This window comes from Cucurbita maxima, unplaced genomic scaffold, assembly GCF_002738345.1.
Source record: "Cucurbita maxima cultivar Rimu unplaced genomic scaffold, Cmax_1.0 Cma_Scf00006, whole genome shotgun sequence".
Classification (NCBI taxonomy): domain Eukaryota; kingdom Viridiplantae; phylum Streptophyta; class Magnoliopsida; order Cucurbitales; family Cucurbitaceae; genus Cucurbita; species Cucurbita maxima.
This window is the reverse complement of record NW_019272022.1, coordinates 4,066,033-4,080,379: the sequence shown is the minus strand read 5'-3', so window position 1 is coordinate 4,080,379 and position 14,347 is coordinate 4,066,033. Positions and strand designations below refer to the sequence as shown.

Sequence of the window (14,347 nt, the reverse complement as noted above, 5' to 3'; positions counted from 1 at the left end):
AATCCTAGGTGGATGGCCAGATTGAACTCATGCCCTCAGAGATTCATTATTCTCATCACCCTTATTGAACGCTAGGCCGACCCAAAGTGTGCGGTGCTAGACACTAACAAAGTATATTCAACTCAAACCTTCAGCAAATTGGAACTGTTATTTTAATGGTCTCACATTCTTACCTTCCTATTCTACATCAGAAGGAACAATTTACACTGAAACAACTGTTATAATCTATTTTGAACAATCTAAGAAGGTAAAATATAAAAATGGATACACAAGTTTCAAATGTGATCACTTCATATCCAAGTGATCTTTCTTTAAAGGTAAAAGAAATTTTATGTGCAACAGAATAGATCGATGGATGACAAAAGGGTCAAATCCTCAAAAAGTGAAAATATTGGGAAAAAAAAATGATGAATAAATGCACATTTCAAAAGAATACATGATCTAGTGGTTCTATGTGGCCATACTAAATCATGAACATAGTGAACCAAAATCACCGATTACCAGCAGACCCTATATCCCTATATAATCTTCTAAATAAAAGTTTCCAAAAAAATTCTATGAAGGAAGCGTAAAATGTTGAACCCTTTCAACGATATCAATTACAGGATTGAGATTATCACTAAGGAATGTCTAAAACAAAGCCACAACTTATTTTATCAAAGTCCTTGAGATTATTAACTAAGAACTATATTCCTGAAATTTTAAATTGCTGAGTTCTCACCATTGCGACTTTTCATGGCCCTAAAAAGAAACTATCGTTATGGTCCCTCATGCACCAGACCCTTAAAAATTTCATCAATATGGTCCCCCATGACTTATTCTGGACACAAAAATCAAATTGTTAGTCATTCTTAAGTTTCTACTACCTGGTGGGTAAATGGTACAACTTGGCAAGAATGTCAATAAAATTCATAATCTACCCATCTTCGCAACTTTTTGGTATGTACAAACTTCCAAATAAGGATGGACTCAAACGTCGTGTTGAACTTTGTCACGCAAATGAGACTGCAAGGGATTGTTTTTTCAAGTCAAGGAAAATCGTGGTTATTTTGTTCATGGCAGGGTTTATCAGTCGAACAATTCTACCAGCCTCTAAAAGAAGTTTGTTGTATCTATTTCTGAAGACATAAGGTTACTCCAGTGCAGTAAACCTACCAGATGAATTCATTAACATCACTGTGGATGATAACTAAACAAACAACCAGTTGAAAGCCCAAATACTCTGAAATTCAACCTGCTAGCAGTTTTCATGATAAAGAAGACCTGCTCGCATACCAAAACAAAAGTTAAAGAGTGCTAACTAATTACAAGACTTACAGTACCCTACATCACAAATACCTCGAAGATGATCTTGTCAGAAAGAACACTTAGGATCTTGTTTAACTAATCCTACTAAAATAATGCTTTTAAGGAATGCAAAAAATTTAGCATTCAATAGAGCACGAGTCTTAACTCATTATCAATTAATAAAATATTGTTCACAATTAATAGCTTATAAACAAGTCAATGCGATTTTGTTTCAACAAACAATAGCAGAAGTACGTTATTCAATAACCTTACTGACTAAACATGAACTAGTCTCAAAGCTCTAGAGTTTCAAGGTATGTGATTAATCACCAATATCATCCCTATATTTATTTCAAGATAACAAACAAAACAATCCTTTCTTTAGAAACCAAACCAGAATCACCAACAAACAGAAAAAAGGTACAAGAAAAGGGGGAGGGAGGCCATATGAAAATCGTAATGATGTGGTTAACATCCAACAACTAGTGAATAAGTAACTTAAATCATCTGCCTAGGTTCACGTTTAAATGAGTTACGGATGCGCAAATATATAAACAGATAATCTTGTTCACGGAATCTCAAATGCTTTAGAAAAACAAAACATAGCGGAAAACTAGTGGCTATCTCCGGAATACTTGGAGCGCTTAATTCCAGTCAAATATCAAAAGGACCAGACAGTTGAAGCTACGAAACTCTTGCTCTATGATTTCCAACTCTCTTTAGATATAAAATCATTATCATATTATGCAAATACGTGTTCAAAAAACACGAACATGCACAAAAACAAGCATCCTTGCTAATATCTCAATATAATAAATGATCTACCAGGTAAATTCAAAGATCAGACTAAGAATAAATAAACATTATAATGTCACCTACACACATAGATGAAATAAATGCCAGACCGCACTAGTCCTTTCATTTTATGTTTGCTAGAGAAAAGTTCGAAACAATCGCAGTGGCGAAATGGAAAGACGGACCATACGTACCGTGGACCAGATCGAACACTGATTCTCAGTAGGAAAACGTAGCAAGTACGTAAAAGAGTGTGTAGACACCTTACGATGAAAAATGAATTCTGCAATAAAACGATTCTACATCGTAATGCGTCGCTCAGTTCATAAGAGATCGGTAGAAACAAGATTACCTATTAATTCGCAGGCAGCGGAATAGTTGAGCTTGGAGTCTCGCTTTTTCAGTTCTCTTCTCCTCGGGGATTACAGCCAACCAAACGGATCTGAGAACTAGCTTCCGAGACAACATTTCCTTCCGAAAAATGTAAGTCGATCGAACTGAGAAGCCATGAAAACAGAAGAATCAAGTACATTATTAAGATCAGAGCAGAAAATTATATGAAAGACAAGCATAGTAAGCATGATTATAATATGAGAAACACGAATATGGAGGACAATGAAGATTCAAGATCAAGAAGAAAAAACAATCAATGAAGATATCCAAGAGAAAGAACGAAAACCTGAATAGAAGAAATGGATTGTATGTGATGCCTCGCGCAAGGAGACCAAAAGCGGTGGTACCCGGCAACGAGAGGCAGAGTCATTTAGCGTTTGATCTCTGCCCGAAACAAACACGGAAATCGATAGTAAAGAAGATATTTATAGTCGCGATGGGATTTAGCGCGCGTGGTACTTTGTAGTTGCCTATAATTTATAATATTATATAATATTTTCGAAAAAATGAAACTCTATTTTATTTTAATTGTAAAATAGAAATTAATTATATTTACAAAATTTATAAAATGTAATTACTTACATGAATTTGTTAATAATCTAAAATATTTAATTCTACAAACATAATATTCCAATTATAAAAAAATAAAAATAAAAACAACATTTCTACACGTGTGCGAAAACCAATCAATATCCACGTCCTTATTCCAGAATTAATAAATCAAATATGAAAAATTCGATATACTTACGTGGCGAACTAATGCGTAATGGAATACCACGTGGCACTAGCTGAACAAATCTCCGCGCGTGTACAGGGAAATAATTTAACAGAATTAGGTTCATCCACGTCGTCCATTCTAGAACCATAGAAATAGCTATTGAAAAATTGCAGAGAATAATAAATAATTAAAAATATGTACCGGCGACTGGGGGAACGACGAGTTAAAGAATAATAAAGAAAAAAAAAATGTATTTTTTAAATAAAATTTCTTAAAAGAAAAAATAAAGTACAAAAGTGAGCTGGGGAACCTATTTCCATGATGGCTTTGGAAAAAGTTAAATAATTGACGCAATTTAAATATTATTTGTTGTATATTAGAGCGCTAAGATATTTTGGGGTTCAAGTGCCACTTGTACCAAGATATTTTCTGTTGCAAAGGAATATATTTAAATATAATTAAATTAAACCGAAGAAAAAAATCGTTCTATAATGAATAAGAAAACAACAACCCACGTTTTATTTTTACATTTTGAAAATATTTAGATTAAAATGAACAAAAAATAAAAAACATAGAATAAAAATATAATTTAGTTAAAATATTTTTATTATTTCAGAAAATATTGTTTGATTTATAATTATTATTTAATCCATGGAGAGTAATTGTTTCTGGTATTGTATTTTCAGGCTGTTATTTCTATTTCGTAATCCCTTTCTTGGACGCTTCTGAAAAAGCTATGTCCTTGCATGTGGTCCATCAATCGGGCAAAGGAATCTTTCCGCAGGCCAAAAAAGAATCTTATGGGAATATATATATATATATATATATATATCAACTTGGTAAGAAAAAAAATATTTAAAATAAATTATATAGAATTATAAAAAAAAAGTTATATATATATATATATATTCTTGAGGCTTTTCTTTTCCTAAAAAAAAAGTTATGTATATTTGTAATATGTTAAAGAATAATTTTTTTTATTATTTTTTATAAGTGGTTAAAATATTTTTTGGTTTCAATAAATTTTGAAATTATTTTTTATGGTTGAATATTTATTTATTATTATTATTATTATTTTTTTTTATATGGGTTATATAATAATAATAATTTCATAGTAAAAAAAACATACATGGTAAATATGGGTTCAATGATTAATATAAATTAAAATGAAATATTATTTAGTTTTTTCACAATTTACTCCCCTCTAAATTAAGTGGGTCTCTCAACATTAAAATAATAATAAGATTGAATAAAGTGAACTCTTAGATCTAAGCTTTAAGTTAATGGACTTTTCTCGACCTAAGTCTGGTGATGGTGTAATAATTAGAATTTGATCTCGTTGGTCGACCTTGGCTCGACCCTTGACTTTACTTAGAGCTTTGTAAAGTGAATACCTTAGAAAGAATTTCCTACCTCAATTTGGGCCACTTACACTATGGTCGAGTGAATTTTTTATTTTTAGCCTTCAAACTACCTTCTTTAAGGAGAGACGAGCTTAAAAAGCACACATTAATGACATTTACCTCTCTTATCTTTATGATATATGATTTTTTTTATTTGACCCGAAAGTCTATCCTTTTCTTCCTTTTGTTTGATTGGGATGTCCCTTCGTTTTGTGACGAAGTTAACCACGAAGTTGATCATATTTGTCATTATACATTCCTACCCTTTTCTAAAAGTGACCAAAGTTCTATGTTGTCATCTATAACTATTCTCACTCCTCAAATCCTACTAGACGCGTTTAGCTTGTTTTTAATAGCTTCATGTTTAGCCTTGCAGCTTCTTCGAGCATGAACATTCATATTGGTTATAACTACTACAATATCATTGTTATACTCGGTCTTAATTGTCAAATTTGAAAAATTTATCGATCTAAATGCAATCAAATTCAAACTTCCGCGTATTTTTCTTTCATTTAAAAAAAAAATTAAACATGACATAAAATTATTCATTTATACGTGAACATATGATACGCTACCAAATGTTGTAGGATAGTATATGATCTAATTGCATTAAAATAATTAAAATAAATAAATTTGCAGTTCATTAACTTTATTTTTTTTAGTTGGTAAGTAGAAAAGGGAATAAAAATTTATTGGAGGGTAGAAACAAAAAAAGAAACAAAATTAATTTAATAAAATAAATGCAAATTTCATTGCCTTTTCTCAAAAAGGAAATAAATTGGACATGAAAATATCACACAATAAGAAAACAATAATAATTAAAATTCAAAAAAAAAAAAAAAAAAAAAAAAAAAAAAAAAAAAAAAAAAAAAAAAAAAAAAAAAAAAAAAAAAAAAAAAAAAAAAAAAAAAAAAAAAAAAAAAAAAAAAAAAAAAAAAAAAAAAAAAAAAAAAAAAAAAGCATTAAATTGTCATTAATTATAAAAAAATCGAAACAGACAAACGTCCCAGTCTCTTTGAAAACACTCAATTCCTTCGTCGACCACACAATTGTATCCACTCCACAACAGCGCGAAAGAGGGAGAAATTTATAGGCCTTTCTTAGCAAAGGAAGAGGGGCTGTTTTGCAAATGGAGAAATCGGAGGGGCAGAAGAGCAGCGAAGAGTTAGTGTCGTGTTGGGGGCGTTTGAAATTGAAGCTTTTGTTGATGAAAAGAGAGGGGAATAATCCGTGTATCGGTGAGACAAAACCGTTGAACGGCGGATTCCGATACGACGCCTTCAGTTACGCTCAGAATTTCGATGAAGGATTGGATGACGAAGATGAAGAGCTACGCTGTCGAGGGTTTTCTGCTCGATATGTTTCTGCTTCTAANTCTTCTTTTCCTTTTTTTTTTTTTTTTTTTTTTTTTTTACTGATGCGTTTGAATATGGTAATTATGATATACACAATGTTAGGAATTACGATTAGAGGTAATGTTGTCACCTTTGAGCATAAGCTCTTCCATGACTTTCGTACCAATGAAGATGTATTCTTTTTTTATAGATACATTATCATTCCATTATCATTCTCTAAATTAGCTCGGAATTTTCTGGGTAAATTTTGGGAGGGGAAAATGAGATAATTGGTGTCCTGGAATTTTATTAAAGGTATGAAGGCATTTTGGGGAAGGTGATGCTGTAAATTGGAGTGTTGAATATGGTGAATAATAAAAGGAAGGCTTATTTTAAGTATTCTTGTTTGGAATCTTTTGAAGTTTAGCCAAATTGACGGATCGGTCCCTGTTTTTTTTTTTTTTTTTTTTTTTATAACAAATGAAGAACAGATAGCCAAATGCAATATTCTGAACTTTAAAAAGCTTTGAAAGTAAGTAAATAATCATTTTAAAATATTATGAATTTTTAGGAGAATTTTATTTATTTATTTATTATTCTTTTTAAAATAGTCATTTTAAAGGAATTTTCCGGGGTTGATCTACTCATGTTATTAGAAATTGAAGTTAACTACCTATACTAAAACCATTAGAATTTAGAAGAAATAAAATTTATTGAAATTTGAATTTGACTGTTATAAATGGTATTATGAGAAAGATGGGTGGTGTGCCTTATCACAATCGCACTCTTTATGACATCAACAATCGCACTTTTGATGACATTGAAATTTGAATTTGACTGTTATAAATGGTATCATGAGAAAGATGGGTGGTGTGTCTTATCACAATCGCACTTTTGATGACATCAACAATCGCACTTTCGATGGCATTGAAATTTGAATTTGACTGTTATAAATGGTATCATGAGAAAGATGGGTGGTGTGCCTTATCACAATCGCACTTTTGATGACATCAACAATCGCACTTTTGATGGCATTGACTTGCGATTGTGCGACGTCTCACAATATATAACTACAGACAAGCGACGTATGCTCGAGTCTCTAGCCTTAGTTTAAAAAAAGATTTTAAAAAATGAGGACAGATTGAGATTTTCGAAAGAGAGACTTTGAAAGAGGTGTTGTATATGAGCAATAGAATAACAACGACGATTGTGAGATTTCACTTGGTTGGAGAAGGGAACAAAACATATTATAAAAGTGTGGAAATCTCTCTTTAATAGATGTATTGTGGAAACCTCTCCTTAATAGATATGCATTTTAAAATTGTTGGTCGAAGAGAAAACAAAACATTTATTATAAAGGTGGGGAAACCTCTTCCTAATAAATGCATTTTAAAATCGTGATGATGACGGTGATATGTAACAAGTCAACCTCCCTCTAGTATACGTGTTCTAATATCGTGTGGCTAACAACGATATATAATAGGTTAAAATAGACAATATTGGATCGTTTATCTAAAAACTGATTAATCCAACTATCCACAACTGATCATTCCCAAATAATCTACTTCAGATACAATTAAAAATGTAACATACAAGAAGAAAAACATTTTCACATAGAGAACATTGCATCAACAATTAGCACTAACAAAATAAGAATGTGATGTAAAAATCGAACATAAGGACTGTCAGAAAACAGGACAACCATCAACTACTACACCTTTAGCCGTCGGACAAGTCGCCAATTCGCAGTGCTCGCCATCGGCGCCCCACCAACTCACGCTTCGATCCTCCATAGTCAAAGTGAAATACAGGAGCACTCCCATGAAAGCTAATCCAGCATCCAGCGCCGCCGAGAGAACGTAGTTATACCTCTGCCACCACTGTTTCCGGTACCGGAAAACGAAGAAATTGAAGACAGTACCGACTAAAATCCAGCAGTTGAAGTTGACGGTGGTGGCCGGCGGCATGGCGGCGGTGGAGCCGAGGAGGACGGGAAGGTTTATGAGGGAGATCCATTTGTGTTTGGGGAAGGCCCTTTGAAGAAGCCAAACCAAGAAGGGGCCTATAGCGCCGCCGATGAAGAACCAGTTGAGAGCGGCGTAATTACCGAGGGAGCCGAAGATTCGCTTGGGACCAACGAGGCCCCAAATCACAGAAGCGTCGAAGAAAACTCGGTCACCCGGGCAGGTCCATGGGCTGTTGGGAGGAAGGATTTGGTCCTGGCAGATGTTTTCTATGGAGGTCAATAGCCACCAGGCTATTCCCATATTCACTGTTCCGGCTACGAGAGTTCCTACGCACTAGAGATTTATTACAAAATAAAGTTAAATTACAATTTTTAAATGTTAGAAATAATATTCATAGTTTTTATGGCATTATAACTGATATTGCTAACATAGGGGTTTTCTAATAAAATAAATAAAATGATCTGGTGAAATTGAAGCAGGTGAAGTGTTTGGATGGTTGAGAAGGAGTCCATATTAGCTAATTAAGAGTTTGATCATGAGTTTATAAATAACGAATATATCTTCATTGGTGTCAGTCTTTAAGAAAATCAAAAGCAAAATTATGAGAACTTATGCTCAAAGTCGACAAATATCATAACATTGTGGAGTTTCATGATTCCTAATATGGTATAAGAGTCGTCCCTTAATTTAATCATGCTAATAGAATCCTCAAGTATCGAACAAAGAAGTTAGTAGCCTCGAAGGTATAGTCGAAAGTGACTCAAGTGTTGAACAAATGATGTACTTGTTCGAGGGGTCTAGAGAAATGAGTCAAAATTCGATTAAAGGGAGGTTGTTCGAGGACTACAGAAGAGGCTTTATAGTATATTTTGTTCAATGGGAGGATCAACCTTAGTTAATTAAGGAATTGATCCTGAGTTTATGAGTAAGAGATAAATTTTCATAAGCACGAGACCTTTAAAGGAAACAAAAAGTAAAACTATGAGAACTTATGCTTAAGTGGATGATATGATATGATCGTGAAGAAAAATATGGGAGGATATTACCTGAACAATGAACATAGAAATCGGTGGTATCTTCATGTAATGGCCGAGCTTGAAGTCATTGAGAAAGGAGACTGCCTGTGTCATGCTTATATATCCGTATGTCTTGAAGCAGACATTGGCTATTGGTCTTCCTGGTAATATAATACCCATCAGGTACTCCGTGATTATGTTCAACCCTGGGGACTGCCACAGGATCAACAAGAGGAACAATGATGTTAGTTCAGCTAGCCATCGTTTGAAATGGTAGAGTACGATAAGCTTTCTTTTAAAATTTTCAATCTCTATGGTTTGGTAAAAGAAGCTAATAATAAAGCGAGTTCGTGACATATTGTCAGTTAGTTATACACATGCTAATGAATGTGTAGTAACGGGTTACTAAATTTAAGAGAAGATCTATCTATCAAATTCTAATTTTCTCAAGTATTTGAATTTTAATCACTCACCTCTGGTTATTTTTTAAACTTCATCTCAAAGACGAAGGGTTAACAAAGCTAGTATATATTTTTTTTTTTTAGCTTTCACTTTCAAATTTCTCTTTAAGATTGTTAAAAGGCATCTACTGGAGATAGGTTTACTCACCCTTATAAAGAATGTTTCGTTTCTCTCTTCAACCGATGTGAGATCTCACAATCCATCCTCTTATGAGCCTAACGTCCACACTGGCACTCATTCCCCTCGACAATCAATATGGAATCTCCCAATCCACTCCTTTGGGACCTAGTGTCCTCGCTGGCACACTACCTAGTGTTCACCCCTTCAGGACTCACCATCTTTTCTTGCTGGCACACCGCCTGGTGTCCACCCCTTTCGAGACTCACCGTCCTTACACCCCCTTCAAGACCTAGTGTTCTCACTGGCACACCACCTAGTGTCCACCTCCTTTAGAGCTCACCATCCTTCCTTACTAGCACACCGCCTAGTGTCCACCCCTTTCGAGGCTCATCGTCCTTACTAGCACATTTCTTGGTGTCTGGCTCTAATACCACTTGTAATGGTACAAGCCCAGTACTAATAATTATTGTCTTTTTTGGATTTTCCCTTTTAGACTTCTCCTCAAAATTTTAAAAATATATATGCTAGGAAGATGTTTTCACATCCTTATAGAAAAAATATTTCGTTTCCTTCTTCGACCAATGGCAGTGAGGAATAAGAAACAAATGAGGATGAAAGTAGAAAGTTGATGATACCTGATTGGTAGTGGCAGTAATGATACTGATGGGCAGGGTAAAAGTCAAAGCTAGAACCGCAGCAAAGATGAGTCCCCACCACGGCATTTGGATCTGATCTTTCATGAAAATACACAATGCAAGGGCCAAAATAATGGACAAAAAAAGAAGCATGTGGAACCACCAAGCGGGTATATCCTTATACTTCTTCATCAATTTTGTATGAATATCTTCTTTACTTCTATAAGAAGCCCGGAACTGTTGGTATATTTCCCTGCAAAAACCAACTCATATATGATCTATGCAATCTAAAATTAAGTGAAAGATGGCAGGACAAAACTTCAGGCGCAAGGGCATTTTACCAATTAGAACTCACTTTCCATTGAACAGGGCAACATGAGAGAGTGTAGAAACGATAGCAGCAAAACCAATGCCATATGAAAGTGAAAAGAACACACTGAGATTGATCCTCCCCTGCTTCTCGTAAGCCTCCATGTCAATCTCAAACTTGTCATTCACAATGGCGGACACGTTATAAATCTGACCTTGGGCGTTGTAGAGATGAGAGGAGAAGATGGGGAAGTTTTTGGCATTGTAGAGATTGGTCTTCCAGTAGGCAATTGGGAGCAAAATGTACATGATAACAAGGTAGCCGACAGCAACATTGACAATGGCGAAGAAAGGGCTGACAAGAGGGCTGTAAAGGAAAGAGGCAATGACGGACCAGTCGAGAGAGAAGGCGCCGAGGCCGAGGCCACGCATGCCAGAGCCGAGCTGCTGGGCTGTGACGGATCGGGGGTAAATCCAGCACACCCATGAGATGGTTGACAGAGTTGGGAAGAGATAACCAGGGACTACGTACCAAGAGAAGCTGCATATCAGTGCAATCAAGAAGAATTTGCCTCTTGACATCCGACTTTCATCTTTCTCGTGCATGGCTCTGTGCACCACAAAAGAATTTGATGAATACAGTTTGACCTGATTTCGAAAATTTACCAATTTTTTAATAATAGGTTAGAAATACCAACTCTCCATAATAACATGATATTATTCACTTTAAGTATAAACTCTCGTGTCTTTGCTTTGAACTTCCCCAAAAAGTTTCGTATCAATGAAGATGTACTCCTCACTTATAAACTCATGATCATTTATTAAATTAGCGTGAACTCCCTTTCAACCCTTCTCAACATGTTATAGATCCAAATCACTTTTAAAATTCACTCTTATAAGTCCATAATAGTTTTTTTAAATAATTTCTCAGACCAGACAGCTAGAGAGGAGATAATTTTTTTTTTAAAAATAAAGAAAACTTGCCAAAAAAATCTAAGAGAGCTAGGAAGCGAAAGAATACTCTTTTTTTTCTTAATAAATAAATAAATAAATATTTAGTAAAACATTTAATGACGTAGGAGAGTGTAATATATAAACATAATAAATTTGAATTTTTTTTTATGTAAAACATTGAAATGAAAAGCTTCATGGCAGCTAGAATTTTATATATTAGTGACTTCAATTAATTATCGATGAAATAATCCACATTTCAAACAAAATAGTAGAATATATATAAGATTTTATCTTAGAAATTATTTTTTTAAAATTAATTAATTATTAAATTCTTTCAACTCTAAGTAAACATGAACGATTGTTATTTAATTCAAAAAAAAATTATATCAATAATGTAGTATTTAACACGTGGCATGCATGCAATTGCATGCAACCCCACCCGGCACCCACCCTCGGGAAGAAACAAATAATAAAAGAGAGTAAAAAAGAGGTGCCGAACATTTTAGCAAGTTCAAAACAAATTTCCAAAAACCCTGGTAAAATGTTTTGTAATAATGTTATATTGCACTCTAATATTCAATAATTAATACATATATATATATATATATATATATATAATATTGAAAAATCTGAAGAAAAATAATTCTGTTTTAAAGAAAGAAACATAAATAATAAAAAATTAAATGAAAGTACATGCATAATTTGATTTCCTAATTTATATTTTTAGTCAGGTATATATATTTCATATCTGTCCTTAAATCTTTTAAGGAAATAATAATAATAATAAATATATATATATATATATATATATATATATATATATATATATATATATATATTTATTTCGGTTGGAGTTCAGAACAATATTATATCATTAGAGAGAATCATGTTAATCTAGTGTTCATCTAACATGTATCAGAATCATGCCCTAACTTAACTATGTCAATAGTATCTTCAAATATCGAAGAAAATACTCTAAAAGAAAAAGAGTAGGCATAGTAAAAAATGTCTAAAACTCTAAAAGAAAAAGAGTCTACAAGTAGGGAGGAGTTGAAATACTATCCATTGGTATGAAGCGTTTTGAAAAAACCCAAAATAAAACTATTAAAACAAAGCTATTAGAATTGATGCTGAAAGTGTATAAATCTAACTCATGAGAAAGTAATAGTAGAAATGGGAAATTCAAGCTGAAAACAGAATCGTTGTTTCTAACCTGAACAGAGAGACCTGCACCAGACTGCTCGGCCACCACATATGTGCAGGATTCACAACGTATTTCCGCAGTATACCGGCCCATCCATATCCCATAACCTGCTCCAAATACCGAAAAATATATTAAAAGTTCTTGTAACTGAGTTGACTCGTTCCGACTTCAAGAACTCAACAGTTCTTGTAAGTCCGTCGAATTCAAGAAAATTACCTGCGTCGTTATAACAAGAATCCAACCGGTTGAGAACGAGATTTTCCGATGATAAAACGCCTTTATAATATCGACTATTCCGATTGCATAAGCGGCGCCGTTTCCGAATGCAGAACCGGCATTAGCGAAAATCGAAATCAGGACATGTTCTTTCATATTGAACGGTCCTGGATTAAGCGAGAACTCTCTGTCTCCAAATCCAGGGATCCGAAACTTCGTCGTCGGAAGAACATTCGCCATAAACCGGCCGATCGGCAGCGTCGCGACCTGAACGGAGATCATCGAAATGACGAGCGGCTCTGTACGGTAGCCAAAGAAAGTGTTGAGAAACGAGAGGAGTACACAAGAAATCAATCCAAGAAACCACATCCGGAAGGTCCATACGGGGATTGAAGTATCGTCTTCTGTCGAGACTGTGAGACGAACCTGTTCGATTGGCGTAATTTCGTCGTCGTCGTCGTCGTCGATGGGATCGCATTCGCGAGAGTTCGCTTCAGAGTCGATCTCGCAGGGAGCCATGGCGGACGAGAGAGTGAGGAGGGAGAATTTGATTGGTAGATGAAATGGAGTGTGGAGTGGAAGAGGGAGTCTGAATCTGCAGAGTGAGGAATTGAGGGAAACGTTTGCGTTGGCGCTTTGATCGAGTAAATTGATTTTTTTTACGTTGGATTAATTATGGCAAGAACGTAGTGGCTCGGGAATTTCACTTACTAATTTTTGTTTGTTTTGCGGGTTTTGCTAATTAATATTCCTTCCTAAATAGCTAAATTGACCACCTGTCGTAATTATTGGGTGAACTTATAAGCAAATAATACTATTTTCAGATATTTTTTCCAAAAACTAAAAATAAAGTCATCAATTATCATAATTATATATATAAATTAGTATAAATTATATCTATATATATATATATAAAAACTCTATACATATTAGTTAGTAAAATAAAATAGGTAGAGTATTGAGTCAGATCCATTTGAAAACTTAACTTTCTTTCGTGTATCAATTTAGATTTTATTTAAAAAAAAACATATACACCTAAGTGCAAATATCAATAAAAATCCTAAACTTACATTATAGAAACATTTTAGAAAGTTAATTAAATTATAAGTTGATACATATTTGAAATAATGTTATTTTTAATTTAGATTGTGAGTGTGATTACGCTAATTTAGTCAGTCATAGAGTTTATGGTGATATTAGCTAATCTATCGTAAATACAATAAAGAGTGATAATAAATGGACGGAACAATTATGTTCACAATTTTCTGGGATTGTATCTAAACAACAAGGTCCTCGAAGAGCCCTCTACTGTTAGAGACAAGAGCCCCCTCATATAGTGCATCACATGGTATAGACACACGGAGAATTTGATTTCAAATGGTTTACGGATCAAATGAATCGATAAAGTTCTACAAATTTTAAAAGTCAGAGAGCCATTCAACCTAAAACAATTTTTTAAAACTTGTTTTAAAATCTTAATTGGAAACTTTTTTTTTTTTTTTTTTTTTTTTTTTTTTTTTTTTTTTTTTTTTTT

At 33.7% G+C, this 14,347-nt stretch overlaps 1 protein-coding gene across 1 annotated transcript; it reads right to left on the bottom strand.

Annotated features, from left to right (window-relative positions):
- Positions 1–7,483: 7,483 nt before the first annotated feature.
- On the bottom strand, positions 7,484–13,453 carry LOC111480243 (oligopeptide transporter 2-like). The gene is made up of 6 exons (XM_023125175.1): positions 12,814–13,453; positions 12,607–12,704; positions 10,486–11,049; positions 10,131–10,383; positions 8,944–9,126; positions 7,484–8,230 (listed from the first exon to the last, which is right to left on the bottom strand). The coding sequence occupies exons 1-6, from the start codon at positions 13,330–13,332 to the stop codon at positions 7,616–7,618; spliced, it is 2,232 nt and encodes a 743-aa protein (XP_022980943.1). The 5' UTR covers positions 13,333–13,453; the 3' UTR covers positions 7,484–7,615.
- Positions 13,454–14,347: the final 894 nt, after the last annotated feature.